The sequence below is a fragment of the Colobus angolensis genome, unplaced genomic scaffold, assembly GCF_000951035.1.
Source record: "Colobus angolensis palliatus isolate OR3802 unplaced genomic scaffold, Cang.pa_1.0 Scaffold412, whole genome shotgun sequence".
NCBI classification, from domain to species: Eukaryota; Metazoa; Chordata; class Mammalia; order Primates; family Cercopithecidae; genus Colobus; species Colobus angolensis.
Window position 1 is genome coordinate 656,790 of NW_012117511.1, and position 17,569 is coordinate 674,358.

The 17,569-nt window shown below is 40.4% G+C and overlaps 1 protein-coding gene across 2 annotated transcripts; it reads right to left on the reverse strand.

Annotated features, from left to right (window-relative positions):
• Nucleotides 1-2,342: 2,342 nt before the first annotated feature.
• Nucleotides 2,343-14,724, reverse strand: LOC105521908 (vitamin D 25-hydroxylase). 2 transcript variants are annotated; one of them, XM_011956259.1, is made up of 5 exons: nt 14,459-14,724; nt 7,908-8,049; nt 4,361-4,993; nt 3,454-3,783; nt 2,343-2,634 (listed from the first exon to the last, which is right to left on the reverse strand). In XM_011956259.1, the coding sequence occupies exons 1-5, from the start codon at nt 14,681-14,683 to the stop codon at nt 2,459-2,461; spliced, it is 1,506 nt and encodes a 501-aa protein (XP_011811649.1). In that variant the 5' UTR covers nt 14,684-14,724; the 3' UTR covers nt 2,343-2,458. The 2 variants fall into 2 exon arrangements, with proteins under 2 accessions (XP_011811649.1, XP_011811650.1); XM_011956260.1 differs by lacking the exon at nt 14,459-14,724 and adding an exon at nt 13,322-13,860.
• Between the last annotated feature and the right edge of the window lie 2,845 nt (nt 14,725-17,569).

Sequence of the window (17,569 nt, forward strand, 5' to 3'; positions counted from 1 at the left end):
CTAACTGATGAGAGAGAAGGCATCCTTATTGCATAGATCCAACCTATCTGTTACAATGTAATTTCAAAAAACAGATTTTTCCAGTATGGATTACTTACTAATTCATGTTAATTTATATTTTTCCAAAAGTGTAGCATTTTATTTTTACCACAGCTAACTGGTTCCAAATAATCGAGTTGAAAGCATAATGAAAAACAGCCTTATAAATTGTAAAGCGTAAGATAAATTATTGGGTGTGAATAAAAGGAATATGGAATGAAATAAGGCATGCCTCTGCTGTGATCTAGAGAATTCACTTCCCCTGTGTAAACCTCTATTTCCTTGGCTATAAAATGAGCACATTAAGTGAAGTTAAGGTTCTTCTACCTTTAAAACTTGATGAAGCTACATCTTTTATAATTTGTCAGGCTTGACAACCTGTGAAAATAGCATGATATTCATTCTGCATAGATTTATGGAGTTCCTAAATTGTACTAGCAGCAGTAGTGGTAGTACTCAAAAGCAAAAGAAAGCCTCCTCAACTTTTATTATAATCTACTTCAGTTCACTAAGTTGTTTTACCCAGTAAAACTACCTTAAAGTTCAACTTAGGCTCTTATAGCAGATATGACAGTAAGTAGGAGACCCTGGGATGACAGACTTGCTATGTCAAAGAAAGAGCAAAGATTAAGGAGCAACCTGAATATGTTTGTCAAGATTCAGGAAGGTTGGGGCTGGGTGTAGTGGTTCATGCCTGTAATCCCAGCACTTTGGGAAGCCGAGCTTGGAGGACTGCTTGAGTCCAGGAGTTCAAGACCAGCCTGGACAACTATCTCTGAAAAACTAAAATAATTACAGAAAGATTCAGGAAGATAGGTTGGAAAGTTGCTTGGCTTAGCAAGTGAGGCAGACACTATAGTTGGTCTTCTGACTTACAGTTCCTCTTCTCTTCATAATTAGCCCTAGTTTTGTTTAGATAACTACACCACCCATATGTAGCACATGTATTTTGGGAGAAGCCAACTCCATGACTACTTCTAGTAGTCAGGCATATGTTCAGGCTAAGTGAACCATAATTACATTCACAAACCATAGTTTTAAATTAATGGATGGGCACATAATTCGGAACCTATAGGACACAAAAAAAACAGTTTTCTAGGGGCATTTAAAAAATTCCTTTGCTCTCCCAGAAACAATCTAAGCTTGCTTTCTCTGTATGGAGGTGGGCAAAGCACATGTACTCCATGAGCTAGCCTTAAGATAAAGCTGGTATCATCTGGAAGGCAAAATTGAGAAGTGGGAAGAAGCAGAATCTTTGATCACACCATGTAACATCTAAGCCATACGGACCCTAAAACTTCCACCCTTCCTCCAAATTTCCCTTTTATTATTTAAGTGAACTTGCAAGGATTTTCTTCCCCTTGCAACTGGAAACATCTGAATATATCCAAGATGCAGACTCCTGATGTATAACACACAAACTTGAAACTGTTCAACAGGTAAGTCCAAACTAAGGTTAAATCCATATTCTTAATAGAAGTCATTGTTGTGTGCACTGACTCTGAGGCTGCAACTATTCATGAGCCATGTTACAAGAGCGTGTACCCATAATTTCACAACTTTATAAGAAATGATGATGTAAAAATAGCTATAAATGGGTCAATATACATTCCAGTTTGTTTAGGGCAGTCACAATTTACCCTTGTTGTCCTGATATAATTATGAATAGGACCCCATTCATTCTCAAGTGTCCCAGTTTACACAGTTACCCTATCTCTACAGCATGTTTTTGGATTTGAATATAATTATCTTTAGAAAAATAACACTAACCCATGGAAATGCCTAGAGACTTCTAAAAGATATAAGTGAATTCAATCTTTAATCCTTGTGATTAGTTTTAGAAAGAAGTGGTGCCAGGGAAAATGTGCCAACAAAGATTCAATAGCCATGTATCATTTTAAATTTTAAATATATTATTGTAATGTCCTATCTACTTAACTGCTGCTATGAAGTCCAAACTCATTTATTTAGGTTTTAATTTCTTCTGTAGTCCTCTATTAAACTGGACTGGTACCACACAGTTCATTAATGACAATACCTGATCAGAAGGGAGCTGGTTTCTGGAACCAAGGCCCCCCAGGACAGAAGCCAGATGAAGTCAGGAAGGGATAAAAGTACCTGCTACTAAACAAGATGCTCTGCTTAGAGCATCCATGACTCTTCTTAGCATTTTAAGCAACACCCATCATTTGTACCTTTGTGTCTCTCAACAGAGAATTTTACCTCAGAAGTCATAAAATCTTGAAAAACAATCATGACTTGTGCTTGTTTCTGCTCCAGTACTATTTTAAGACACATCTGTGTTCATTTGGCTTTATGATGCTGTGATTTTTATTCTAATACACACATTGATTTGATTAAACCAAGTTCAGGGATAAGGCAAATATACATCCTTGCTCCCGAAAACATCCAGGCACTTTCAGCGTCTTTCAGCACAGATGAGGTAGGGTTGGGGCTGCAATGTCATGCCTAACCTGGGCTTCAGATCTGGAACTAGTTCATGTGGAAAATGCAAATGAAACCTCTGAAGCAATGCTGTGAAAAACAAGAACATCTCCATCCGAGCTAACTGTTCTCCAAGACAATGTCTTCTCCCTAAACAGAAAAAGCAGATATAATAACTTTTTAAACCCACAGTCTTTACCAAAATTAATGTCTAATATTTGGGTGTCATTCAGGAAATCTGGAACTTAAAGAAAGTAAGAGGGAATTATGTTTATTAAAGGATTCTCTTAAATCTCAAAGAATAGGATTTGACACTTCAGCTCCCAGAACCCATACATTTACCTCCTTTTGTCAAACCATGGACTTTTGTAAGACTTTAGTTCCATCTCCCACTTCCCTCCCATGCTGCAACAAAGCCTAAGATATGCCACAAAAGATCTAATTTGAGGTGAGACATTTTGCTCAAGAAAAGTCCACTTCATTTCAACTAAGCGTGTGTTCTTCCCCACTGAAGGGGAAGAGTTTCTAGTCCATCTTCCATGGGTCTTTTGTACCTTTTCACAGAAGAAGCAATATTTTCCTAGTTGAAGATGAAATACAATAACCAGAAGCCAAGATAGTGAGATTCTAGTTTTACTTAAGTGACTGTATCTTTTCCCTCTCTGGGTTGCTGGCTTCTCATTCTACAAGTTTTGATTATGGGCAAAAAAGCCACAGGCAAAAACAGTTTTAGAAGAAGCCAGGGGTTCTCAAAAGTCCATCTATAGTTGATAAATTAAGGCTTATATTAAGCAGAAACAGGTGTTAACTACTTCCAATTAAATCATTCTCTCCTGTAAGAATCAGTTCTGTGTTTTTAGAATTGGGATATTTAATTCTACAGGAGGATGCTTCAGATTAAGATGCTATAGCTAATGAATTATCATTATCCTTTATTCTAAAGTTACGCCCCTGTGAAAGTTCTCTTACCTAGGGAAAAAGGAACCAAAGCTTCCTTCTTGGCAAAATATCCACTGCTGTCCAGAAATCGCTCAGGATGGAACACTTCTGGGTCTCTCCAGTACTTTTCATCAAAGTGTACAGAATAAAGATTCGTAATTACTGTTGTGCCTTTAGGAATGGAATAACCACGTACAACTGCATCTTCAGAGGTTGCATGGAAAATCCCTAATGGAACTATATTACAGAATCTTAAAACTTCATGCAAAACTGCCTCAGTATAAGGCATTTTGAATTTGTTGTCCCAAGAAGGCTTCCCATTGGGGCCTATAATTAAATCAATCTCTTTCTGAACTTGTCCTGTCAGAGAAAAAGTATTCAAGTTATTATGCAATTCTTAGAATTATAGCTAAAGTTATTTCCCTCTGGAATAAAATAAATGATAACCAATAACAAGCCAATAGGATATAGATACATCCAGATTCAGATTTTTTATTATCTGGGCATTCTATTGAAATATATGCTATATATCTTGTACTAACAGTAGCCGGTGCTCTGGGTAGCTCTATTGTGAAAGACATAAGTAATAAGAATAAACATCAAACAAACCTAGAACTGGAGTAAGAAAAATAGTAAAGCATAAAATTAGTTTTTTAAATTCTATCAGAGTTCAGGTTCCAGCTCTGCCACTTGCAGACACAGCGTTTTTTTCTCATTTATAAAATAAGCATAATAAGACCTCTTTCAGAGATTTTTTTTTTACATGAATTGAGAAAATAGATTTGAAAACTCTTTTTTGTAGCTATTAAATATTTCTATCCTTGGCTGGCATAGCAGGAGTTCCTAAAGAAAATGTATTGTGCATGGCTAAGACTCAAAAACATGTATGAACCCTACATGTAAGGATAGACCCTGAGATCATCAAGAGAATCCTCACCTTGAATATTAGGATAAAGGGCCATGAAAAGAATCGCCCACCGTAGCACACTGGTTGTAGTTTCAGTTCCAGCAATGATGAGTTCACCCACTGAGAAAATTAGGTTTTCTTTGGAGAAAGTAGATGATGGGTCATTTTTACCTTGATCCATCTCATCTATATAAGCATCAACAAAATGCTGAGGTAGCTGAGGCTTTCTGTTGACTGAAGCTTTTTCAATGAGTCTGGAGAGAAAATCATAGACCACAGATGCATTTCTAAACAGCTGTTGATGTTTTCCAAAAGGCAGGATGCCAATCCACGGAAAAGCATTATACAAGAAGACTGAGGCACTGGCAGCTAGTTCCACATTTTCACTAAATAACTCAATCATGTGCTGAAAATCGGTGTCTTCATAAGTGAATCGTTCTCCAAAAATGATCAGATTGGTTATGTTTGAAACAGCATTCGTTATTAATTGTTTTAAGTCAAAAGGTCTACCTTTGTAAGTTTCAATAGCATCAGTGAAAAATTTGGTTTCTTCCAAGATTTTAGATTCAAAAGACTTTTGGCCATATCCAAAATATCGAAAGCTGTTCACAGCTAATCGTCTGTGATCGACCCATCCTCGGCCATATCTGGAATTGAGTAGACCTGAAAAAAAAAATTAAAATATTGTATGATTCCTACTTCTCTGTATCTAAAAAATGAAAGGGAACAAAATTTTTTAATGGATGGTTAGTCATCCTTCTGCAAATTATACTCCTATATAACTACATGGTTGGGTCCTGTTCTCAGCAACTCATTAGCCACAGTATTACAACAGATAAAGTTTTTCTACTCCTTATCTATGGACTGGCAGAAAAGACCTATAATTGCACCACCACAAGAAGCTAGTCAGTCTTGTGTAATTTAACCTGGTGAAATAGAGCCAGGTGACTATATTATCCAAATATTACCATAAGCCTAATTTACCAAAGAGAAATGACTGCATGTTCAATGGGCAAAGTTTTATCTTAGACTAAACAAACACCTAAAAAATCATCCTTCTAGGATTAGAAATTTTCTGCTTAAAAGAGAATGGATTTTAGAATATAAATTTCCTCCTGTTAAAGGGATATGGTAGACAATCAAGTAACTATGACAGGGGTAAGGGAACTCTGAATGAGCTGTCAATATAGTCAAAATGCTGAAGTCAAAAGAAGGGCAAACATGAAGCTCAAACTTTTCTAATGCTGATATTGCCTACCTTAAAATTTCAGAGTCTCCACAATGTATCTGCTGTTTTGATGTGGCTACTATGGAAAATTTCCCCCTTAAATTACATATTTATGTAACATGTACTTTACTCAAAATTTCACTCATTACTGGGACATGGTTGTACCTATGATAAATTTCACATTGATACGTGATTCCCAATGTTGGAGGTAGGGCATGGTGGGAACTGATTGGATCATAGGGGCAGATCCCTTATGAATGGTCTTACAACAGCCCCTTGGTGATAAGTGAGTTCTCGCTCAGTTAATGTGAGATCTGGTTGTTTAAAAGTTAAGGACCTCTCCCTACACGCTCTGTTGCTCCCACTCTTGCCATATGACATGCTGGCTTTCCCCAATGCCTTCTGCCATGATTGTGAGCTTCAGGAGAAGCAGATGGCCTCAGCAGAAGCAGATGCCAGCACCATGCTTTCTATAAAGTGTACAGAACCATGAGCCAATTAAACCTCTTTTCTTTATAGGTTACCCAGCCTTGGGTATTTCTTTATAGCAATACAAAATAGACTAACACAACCCACAGTGAAAAATGTCACATTCTCTTGTGTACTTGAGGTACACACAAAATTTACATTCCAACAACTTATTGTGCAATAATTTTTGAATGTAGAGCTTATTAAAAAGTTACCATATGTGAGGGGGTCATTAGTGCTGTGTAGCAATCTTACACTCCCGTAGTCCATTCTTTTTTCTATACTCCCAGATGACTATTCATTCAACAAATATTCATTTAACATGTATTTGTGGAACACCTACTATGTTCCAGGCAATGTTCTAAGTGTCAGGAATGTATCAGGGAACAAAAGAAGCAAAGATCCCTACCCTCACAGAGCTTAGACACTAGTAGGAGAGACAGACAAAACAACAAATAAAGTATACAGCAAGTAAAAAGATATAGGGTAGTCAGCAAAAGGCTCACTGAGAAGATGACATTTGAGTAAAGACTCACAGGAGATGAGGAAGTGAGACAAGCAAATACCTGAGGAAAGACCACTGTAGTTAGAAGGAACAGCTAGTGCAATGCTGCGAAGATGAAACCAGCCCTAGAGAAATATGTGCACATGGGATATATACACAAGAAGGTGCAGAGGAGCACTGTTTATAATAACCCTACACTGGCCAAGCTGTGTGCATGGGCATGATGCTGGGCCCACCCAAAGGGCAACTTTTTTCCATTCACACAGTGGGCTAATAGTGGCCATGATTTTCTACTTCCAAGGTCAGTACATAATAACTTAAAGCAACACATAATTTTCTACCTGGTTTTTAAAAATCTTAAGTCAAATGCTTTATGATGAAAATAGTCTAAACAATAAATTTACAGCTTTGAAAAATATATACTTTGTCTCAAATATTACTGTGATTGTATCATCTTTCATTTTCATCATCTTTTTAAAGGTCTATTATAATTGTGGCTTCCTATTTGGTCTAATTGCTTGTTTTTAATTTATATTACTGCTCTCAAGTATCATTATACCCTGGCCTGAGAATTCAGTCTTTTATAATTTGTGCTTTCTCTGCATTAGCTGATTTCCTTTGTGATGTAATATAGGATTTTTATTTTTGTCTTTTCAATCAATGTCTTTAGTTTTTGCCTATCTAAGTAAGATATTGTTAAATTTTTCTTTGAAATTAAATGTGAAACTCATATTAGAGAATTTAGGACACAACTTTAGTAAAAAGTCTTATACTATTACCTATTAAAACCACTGTATGTGATTTGAACGTTCTATTTTAGGCTGTCGCTGCTTTCTTCTTATCAATTGTGTCAACTTTCAGTCTTTCCCCCTTGTTGAATATGGAATCTCTAACACTGATCAATACTAAATCATACAGAACGCTAGTCCTTTACACAAGCCATGCAACTCTACACCCACTAATCACAGTGATTAGAAGTCAAGAAAGCTGCTTCAAGTTCTGTAAGCTTTTAAGTAAAACGATAGTAAAAATGTCATCAAGTACTCAAGACTGGATTCAAAAGGGCACTTTGGATTCAAGTGCAAGTATGTGTTTATTCCTAACTTGTTTCACAAAATCTGCAGATGTTATTAGGTGCTGATTCTTTAAAAGTTTATAATACTTATTAGAGCTGAACCACAACAGAATTAGCAATGTACTGGTCTAAAATATGAACGTAGTACAGCCTGAAAGGTCCTCAAATACTAGGTTCTGTAAGTAAATAGTTTCTTATTAATCAGTACAAAATAATCCCAACTCTATGCACTAAAACTTAAAGTAAGAAATGTGATTTAAAATAGCTTAGTAAATCACTAAATAGGTGCAAATAAACATACCTCCCATTTTTGTCATCTTCATGAATAAAGGAAGGCATGGTCTGTCTGCAAAAATTTCACTTTGATGAACAAGGCATTCCTTTACTACATCATAGCCATTTAGAACCACAGTTGATATGCCTCCAAGATCTAAACTGAAGATCTTTGAGAAGAGGAGAAGAAAAACAACATTTAAATGGCAGAATGTATAGAGAAATATAACCATGGAAATCTACAAGTGGTAAGTGCGGCTTTTCCAGGATTTGTTACGTCCCTGAAAATATAGGCAGTTATTACTCACCTGACAATGTTCAGAGTGCCCTCCTTCTATAAGCCATGCAAAACTGTGTGATTTCATTATGCCATTCAGTGCCTGAAGTCACAATCTTACCAACAGTTTAATGAAAAGGGTACTGGACTTGGGAGGCCTGAGTCTAGTTTAAGGTTTGCCATTAAAGAGATAAAAGACTCTGGGCAGAACACTTAACCTATTTGGGCTTCAGTATTGCCATAGAAAATATATTTTATATACATGCTCTCTTATGATTCATTCTACCTCAAAATGTTCAATGATATCTAGGAATTTCCTTCTATTTCCAAGATGAATGAGGCTAGTGAAGGAGAGGATTGTCAAAGACCTGAGAGACAACTTTGAAGTATAAACATATTGTAACTAAGCCCATTTGTATTTGGCTCTCTGTATTCCACAAAGTGAATGAAGAGGGCTCTAAGGGAACCTAACCTTGGAGGAAAGGCATTTACCACATAGGTTAGGTAGCTGCCTCTCTGTTAAGAGGAAGGCAAAACAGAATGCATTCCATGCCTTGCTGGAGTTGTCTGCCCTGTGCCTCACCTCAGGTTCACTTACAATGTCACACCTACTGTAGTCTACTCTAGCTAACCCAATGTAACAGCCTAGTCCAGTGAGAGAATGATACTCCCTTAAGACTACTTATTGCCATCCTTTCTGGATAGCTTTTTACAGCCAAAATACTGAGACAAGCCTTATCCCTGTGCAAACAAGTCAAGGAGATTTAGCCATGGCACACGCTACTTCAGAGAAAACAGCAGGCTTAGTAGAGAACAAAAGTTCAGCAGAAAGTTATATCAGCAAAGGTCATGAGGATTGCCAAGTGGTAACAACTAACCAGCTGAGTAATGGGGCCACCAGAGTCTTTGGCATAAGGGTGGGCTCTGCCAACTGAGCAGTAGGTATATCCAGAACCTTGGGAAAAGAACACTGACTGCCTGCCATAAGCAGTGGTATTAGTCAAAAGTGACAACAGAAGAGTTCTAAGTAAAAGGGAATGGCTACCAGCTGAGCAAAGTAGGGACAATGGAGTAATGTAGTCCTATTAAAGGAAAGTCTCTTCGCAGAAGTGAACTTTAGCAGAGACGATAAAAAGATGGCATTCCACAAGGATAGTAAAAGAACCATGAACTTAAAGTTGTGTCACTATGAAGGCAGAACAGAGGGCAAATGTATTTCAGGATAGCACTTCTGGGTAGAACTTCAAACTGTGGACACCAGGGACCATAAAAAGCAAGGAGGAGCCATGGTTTGAGAAAGTTGTTACACAATCCACCTTTACTCAAGAATCTGAAATAGTCCTGTATTTGAGGGTAGAACTGGAGAAATTTTTACTTGAACTAATATGTATTCCTGTATACACTGTTTTCAAGGACTTTTGGTAAAGGTTTGTAACTCAAATTGTGAAAACTTATCCTTAAACTGCTTTGATCTATGGAAGGGTACAAGATTAGCTTATATATTATTTGATTTATTCAATAATTTTTAGTGCCAATTATGGGCTAATTATAATGCTGGCAGAGATGTAAAGAGGAATACACAAAACATTTTCCTTGCCTTCTTCTAGATCACTCTGTGATCTCCAGGTCTCTTTCCCTCACCCAAACCAGCCCTACTTGTAATTTTTCACTCTCCCAGTTAATGACCACTCCATACATCCTTCAAGTTGTTGAGGCCCAGAACTTTGCAGTCACCCACACTGACTCATTATTTTCTTCCAAATTCCACATCCAACCGCTCAGCAGTTATGCTGTTCCTACTTTCAGAATATAAACAGAATCAGACAATTTATTATAATCTGCAGGTGACCAATCTAAGTCACCTGCATTTCTCCCTTGTAACAACAACCTCCTAACTGGCCTCCTTAATTTCATCCTTGTCTTTTTACAGGTCATTCTCAACATGACATTCTCTTGCTTTATGGCCTTTGTTCTTGCTCTTCTCTTAGTCTAGAATGTTCTTCCTTTTCATATTCCTATAGCTTGCTCCTTCATTTCCTTTAAGTCTTTGTTCAGATGCTATCTTTGTGGTGAGACCTGTTCTGATTAAGCAATTTAAAATCTGACCCACTAACATTCTCCATTCCCTTACCCTAATTTAGTTTACTTCCTGCTCTGTACTCTTTGAACATATTATATAATTTACTTAATTGTGTTTATGTATATTGTCTGTCTTCCCCCCACTAGAATATAAGCTACATAAGGGCAGGAATCTCTGTTTTGGTCACTGCTATATCTCTAGCACCTAGGATAGTACACAGCATATGAAAATAGAAATAGATGTTGAATTAATGAATAGTTGTAGAGATACACATTTAAGCATATTATTATAACATCATGGGCTAAGTGCTAATAACAAACGTGCAAAGTGCTGTTGATGAAAACCATTAAGTGACTGCCACACTTTTCAACCTTTGCTTGGTTTGTTTCCTCATTTTGAATGCTTCCCTTGACTGCCATACTATCATAACCATACCAAGTCTTTAGGGACGATCCTCCATGATGCCTTTCTTGGGGCACTCTTTTTCTCTCTGCTTTGAACCACACATGGGAGTTTAGAAGCTCCCATGGCACTTATTTCACACTATCTTGGACCAGAAACATTCATATTCTTGTCTTCTGCCTGCTTGCTAAATTATAAACTCCCTAGGAGCAGTGATTTCATCTTTTTCATCTCTGAATCCTTATATAGAATCTCATTCAGTGCTGTGCATTAAGTTCTCAATAAATGCTGCAAAAATAAATTAATATACTGTCAATTCTACTTGCCTTAATGGAATTATTTTATTGTCTTTAAGTCCATTACCTGAAAATAATCTGATAAAGCCACTTGTATTGGCTTTGCTAGCCAAGGAATGCCTCTCTAAATCTAGACTAAGATTAAAGTTACTGCAGAAATTTAAACATTCAGAATGAATCTCCAAGGAAATGGTAATTTTCAGTGTGATACACTTCTATATAAGATTGTCTTTAAAATGAATATGTAAGTCCTGAGGACTGGCTGTTTAACTTTCAAGAATCACAAAGCAGAACTGAATTCACAGATTAACACAAAGACCGGTATCACCTGAAGTGACTGTCCTAAGTAATTTTAAAGTCCAGTGTTTTGGGGTTTTTTTGTTTTGTTTTTGTTTTTGTTTTCTGTGAGCATACATCTCAAATTGAAAAGACAGTGGAAAACTAAGATTTTATTTAGAAATAAGTCCTAGGAACAACTTTTCATAACCTTTCGGAATTACAGGAGGGAATAGTCTTCTTCCACTTCCAAAAAAAGGTATAGTATTTTAACAATTTATACCAACTTTGAGACTTTGTCAGAATTGGAATATATCTCTAAAATAATAGGAAATCTTTAGAGATGTTTCACACCAGGATAAAGATCAAATGCTGCTGTAGCCTAGAGTTAATATGTTTGGTGGTTATCAACTAAATCTAAGGCATAGTGAGGCAAACAACGTCTATCTACTCTTTAATGCATATTCTTTTTCATTTTTGCTCCTTTCAGTTTTTCCTCTGCCCCACTGCAGCTAGTAACAGTTTAGTCCTATTTCATTTGTAGTCAAGAGCTTTCTCCGTAAAGAACCATGGTTCCCTCAAAAGTGGTACCAGCAATAAAACTAACTGCTCATGCCCAATTCTTATCTATTGAACCGATCTAAATAAGACGACAGTCTAGTATGTTTATAATTCGTAACCTATGATAGGGGACTTAGACAACCCCCTGCCCAAAATAAACATTCATAGTAATACAGAGTGTCTTTCAGTTCAAATATTTATATAAGAAACGTTTAATTCCCTTTTCTGTGAGAAACCATTTCAAATAACTTGTTTAAAAATACTTTCAAACATGGAGGTCAAACAAATCTGTTCCGGGTATAGAAACTAATAACATAGGCCGGATACGGTGGCTCACGCCTGTAATCCGAGCACTTTGGGAGGCCAAGGCGGGAGGATCACAAGGTCAGGATATCGAGACCATCCTGGCTAACAGAGTGAAACCCCGTCTCTACTAAAAAATACAAAAAATTAGCCAGGCGTGGTGGCGGGCGCCTGTGGTCCCAGCTACTCGGGAGGCTGAGGCAGGGAATGGCCTGAACCCGGGAGGCGGAGCTTGCAGTGAGCCGAGATGGCGTCACTGCACTCCAGTCTGGGTGACAGAGCGAGACTCATCTCAAAAAAAAAAAAAAAAAAAAACTAATAACATATACAATAACCAAGAACACTTGAGTAGCACTTTACTGTTTTCCGTTGTTATTCTCACTAACGAGATGAAAAAAAACTAAGACTCAGAACAGAGGTCAAGTTTTGTCTGGCAGAAGATCCGATCTCTAGTCTTATGCTTTCACATTTTGAATAAACTCAATTCTGGGAGAACTGTAGGCTGGAAAATAAGATCTAAGAATTATACATACTTTTGTTACCTCGTCCAGCTTACCTTTAACAACGTAAACTATTAGTGAGTCGTGAAAGGAACGTAAACCATTAGTGACTTTCTATTCTAGAAACCTAGACGAATTTTTTTTTTTTTTTTTTTTTTTTTGGAGACGGAGTCTTGCTCTGTCGCCCAGGCTGGAGTGCAGTGGCGAGATCTCAGCTCACTGCAAGCTCCGCCTCCCGGGTTCACACCATTCTCCTGCCTCAACCTCCCGAGCACCTGGGACTACAGGCGCCCCCACTACGCCCGGCTAATTTTTTGTATTTTTTTAGTAGGAACGGGGTTTCACCGTGTTAGCCAGGGTGGTCTTGATCTGCTGACTTGGTGATCCGCCCGCCTGGACCTCCCAAAGTGCTGGTATTACAGGCGTGAGCCACCGCGCCCGGGCACCTAGCCCAATTCTTGTAAAAATTGGTTTAAGTAAGGATTTAAGGTCAAACCTGAAATACCACAGTTGCCAAACATCCCTGTACTTTTCCTTCAAAACACTGACCACAGCCTGTGGTCGATAAAGAGATTAGTTTTCTCTCCCACTCATCTGCCAACTCCTTAAACGGCTGTATCTGCCTTTTTCACCGCTAGCGTCAGGCCTGTAGTTGCATATAAATAAGTGTAATTCAAAACAAAATAGGTGAAACTCTGGCCAGGACCCGTGGAAACTCCTGCCCCCTCCGGACGTCAGGACACCCACACACATGCGGGGGTCGCCTTTTCCGCTGCCAGTCACAAGGCATTTCCGTGCTGCTTTCTCCTCCGCAGATTGAGGAGGAGCTAAGTACCGACCTCACCGGCTGGTTGTGAGTTTTAAATGAGTCACCAAGTTGGCAGTGACAGTGGCACACAGAAGGCGCCTTTTAAGTATCTGCTAAAGGGCCGTTCCCAGCCAGTCAGAACGGCATTGCCATCTGTGCTGTGGGACCCCCGCAGCGGATTTTAGTCATCAATTCATTCACGCGTTCACAATCATTTCCCAGGGCCAGCTTCTCAGTTAGGGGCGTTCCCCTGCGTTCTCCATTCTCACAGCAAACGCCTACACCAGTAGTTCATCGACTGCAAACACCGAAGAACCTGTTATTAACCATCTAGAATTTAGAACGCCTTGATTTTCCGACAAGCCGCGTGCAGCTTCCACAGAGCTGCGAGGCCGACTCGCAAGACGCCCGCACCTGAGGGCAGGGGCCCACCCTGGGACCTGAAGTGGCGGCGCGGCCGGCGAGCCGTGGCGCAGGCGCAGGAGCTTGAGCAGCGCAGGAGCTTGAGCAGCGGCGGGAAAATCAGGCCTGGATCGCCTCCGGGCCTCGGCCCGGAGTGGGTCACTGGCAGGGGCGGGGCTCCCCTTGCAGGGGGCACGGCCTCGAGGACTTCTCCCTTCCAGAGCCGGGAAGCGGATGTCCCTCAAAGGGCAGCCGGCATATGGAGAGGTCTCTACTTTTTTTTTTTTTTGAGACGGAGTCTCGCTCTGTCGCCCAGGCTGGAGTGCAGTGGCCGAATCTCAGCTCACTGCAAGCTCCACCTCCCGGGTTCACGCCATTCTCCTGCCTCAGCCTCCCGAGTAGCTGGGACTACAGGCGCCGCCACCTCGCCCGGCTAGTTTTTTGTATTTTTTCAGTAGAGACGGGGTTTCACCGTGTTAGCCAGGATGGTCTCGATCTCCTGACCTCGTGATCCGCCCGCCTCGGCCTCCCAAAGTGCTGGGATTACAGGCTTGAGCCACCGCGCCCGGCCCTATTACTCGGCTCACGAGCGGCCATAAGTCCAACCAGGAAGGCCCTGGCCAGCCCGGGTCAGTCTGGCGACCCTCCCTGCCCGGGACCCGTCGGAGCTGTACCTCTCCGTACACTTGGCTCTGCTTTCTCATGTAGACATGTGGAAGTTCGGCTGAGGCGGCCAGGGAATAGATGTTGCCGATAAATGGCAGACCCGGCGGCCCCGGAGGGAAGCCCATCGGCCGCCTCTGCTTCAGCAGCTGGCGGACCCCCAGCGCGAAAAGCAGCAAGAAGAGCGCGCCGCCGAGCGCCGCTGCGCCCTCTTCACCTCCCCAAAGTTTCCACATCTGCCCGAGCTGGGGGTGCGAACGCCACTGCCCTGAGTCCCTGGCACTGCCGTACTCCCATTGGCAGGATACTCTCAGGTCCCGCCCTAGCTCCGTGGCCATTGGCTGGCTACTTGAGCGCTCAGGTCCCCTCGGGACAACGACCCCCTAGCTTTGCGCGGCTCGGAGTCGGCTCTGCGGAGCGGGTGGCCGGTGCTACCCTTTGGAGGTGGCGCGACTCTAGGCGGAGCAATGAGCCAGGAGGCCGTTTTCCAGAATGTTGACACCAGAATGTTGACGAGGTGTCAGGACGGCCTCACTCACTGGGGTAGGCGGATCCTGCCTCTCTGGGGCCAGCCCTTTCTTAAAGTGTCTTTTTAAGTCCCAGGTCTGCTTATTTCATTTCAGACTAGGAAAACTGGAGAGATGATCAACACTGTAGTCTTTAGCTGAACCTGATACTTTTCAGAATTTCCAGTGGAAAACTGACCCATCAGTAGTAAAAGAAAGTAATTTTAGTGTTTTGTCCTGTTTTACTATTTTTCTCCTGTTAATGTATTTTTGTGTGTGATCTTTTAAGAATTGTGATGATAGAGCAGTTTATGTGATTAACTCAGTTTACCTATATTTGACCCCTCTCTGGTCTTTCCAAACTAATTACTTATTGGCAATCACAGGACTCTTGTCTGCACTTGTTCACGGAGAGTATTTACTATTTAAGATTTCTGCCTCCACTGCCTGGAATTAAGCAACTGATTTCATATTATTCTTGCTAATTCTGTTTTTATTCCTGTTTTCTATTGGACAGTTCCTTGCAACACAGGACTTACTGGGTTTGGGACTCTTTTAACAGCTGCCCTCTAATTGTGATTTAGAAGGGCATGAGTTTTATGGTCCTCATTACCTTACGGCTCATTCACACAGCAAATATTAATTGAATGTCTACTATGTTCCCATGTCCTAAGCGGTGGAGATACATAGGTGAATAAGAGCAACAAAATCCCACCCTTTCTAGAACTTACATTCTTATGAGAGGGAAGAGCAATAAAATGGAAATACAATAAATTTAGATAATCATCAGCAAACAAAAAGTGCGTTATAGAAAATGCCTGGTGGTTTGGGAGATATTTTAGCAAGCAAGGGCTGTCAAGGAAAGTCTTATTAGGAAGATGACGTTGGAGCTGAGATCAACTGCTAAAGAGGTGTATTTGTTTCCTACTACTGTTGTAACAAATTATGCCCAATTTGATGGCTTAAAACCACACAAATTTATTTTCTTACAATTTTTGAGGTATGAAGTCCAAAGTGATTCTTCCTGGGCTGACAGAGAGGTGTTAGTGTGACTTCATTCCTTCTAGAGACTGTAGGAGAGATTCTATTTCCTTGTCTTTTTCAGCTTCTAGAGGCTGCCCACATTCCTTGACTTTCATCCCCATTCCTTCCTCTTCAAGGCCATTAATGTCAGTTCAGATCCTTCCAACATGGCTGTCTCAACGATCTACTTATAAGGATCGTTGTGATGATATTGGGCCCACCTGGATAATCCCCGACTCAGGGTCAGCTGATTAGCCCTTTAATTCCATCTGCAACCTTAATTATTCTTGCCATGAAACCTAACATATTCACAGTTCTAGGGATTAGTATGTGGACATATGGGGGGAGGGGAGCATTATTCTGCCTACTATAGAAGGGAAATTTGAGGCAGATATGGGGGAAAATATTCCAAACAGAGGAAATATCAAGGGCAAAGGCATCATGTACTAAGCAAACCTTGTCCTCTGAGAGTGTTTCCAATTTCTCTACATCTCCCATGCAAGGAGACTGCGGAAGTCAGCAAGTTAGTCAGGGCTTTTAGTTTTTCTGTTTAACTGACTTGTGACCATCCCCAGGGGCTGAAGTTACCCCCACAGGGCATGTGTCACAGGATCTCCAGCCACAGAATATCTACCTACTGCCTATTACAAATGCCTATTAAGAGATTCCTTAAAATTCTTATTAATCAACAATCTAATAAAATGAAAAAATAATTGTGAGAGATCGTTACTAAACTTGGTCTCTAATTTCTTACCAAAGGCCAGTGGAGATGACACAGGATGGATATTGGGACTGTGGGTGGGAGGCAATGCTGCTGAGGCACTAGGAGCTGGGGAAGATCACCTGTGGGATGCCTGAGGTCAACCCTGCCTTTGCAGCACCAGGAGGCTTACAGATTTTAGTCTGGCCACGGCCGTTATACAGTACAGGTATAAAAAGTACAGGTACTTGGTTCAAGAGTGGGCCCCCTTCCATCATTTATTTTCAGAAAGGATTTTCATTACAAAAATATCCTCCAATTCACTTAAATTAAGGAGCATTCCTTCTTTGGCATTCTTTCCCTGGCTACATAGCAGAGGAGAGCTGAGTTACCCCGAGGCAGCCATGTCTGACTGACAGCACTGATGAAATGTTCCCCGCCCCACCCCACCCCAGCGCTCCTTGAGGGATAATAGGTGGGGGATTCTCAGGAATAACTGTAAGTCTCAACAAAGGTAAATCTCTCCCTTATTCCCCCTCCTTGCATTTGCTCTTTGAGTGATAGCAAACAATCAACAATGTTTGTCTATGGCTTTTATCATGACAGGAAGGTTTAGGGGAGCAGGAAGTTAAGTATTTCACTGTTTCATGGCTGAGATCTCATCTTCAGTACTCAGGGTGGAATGTGTGAACACCCTGTATAGGGCTTTGCCATTTATATGTGCAGAACAGTAATGGTTTTTTTTTTTTTTTAATACTTTAAGTTCTAGGGTACATGTGCATAGCGTGCAGGTTTGTTACATATGTATACTTGTGCCATTTTGGTGTGCTGCACCCATCAACTCGTCAGCACCCATCAATTCATCATTTATATCAGGTATAACTCCCAATGCA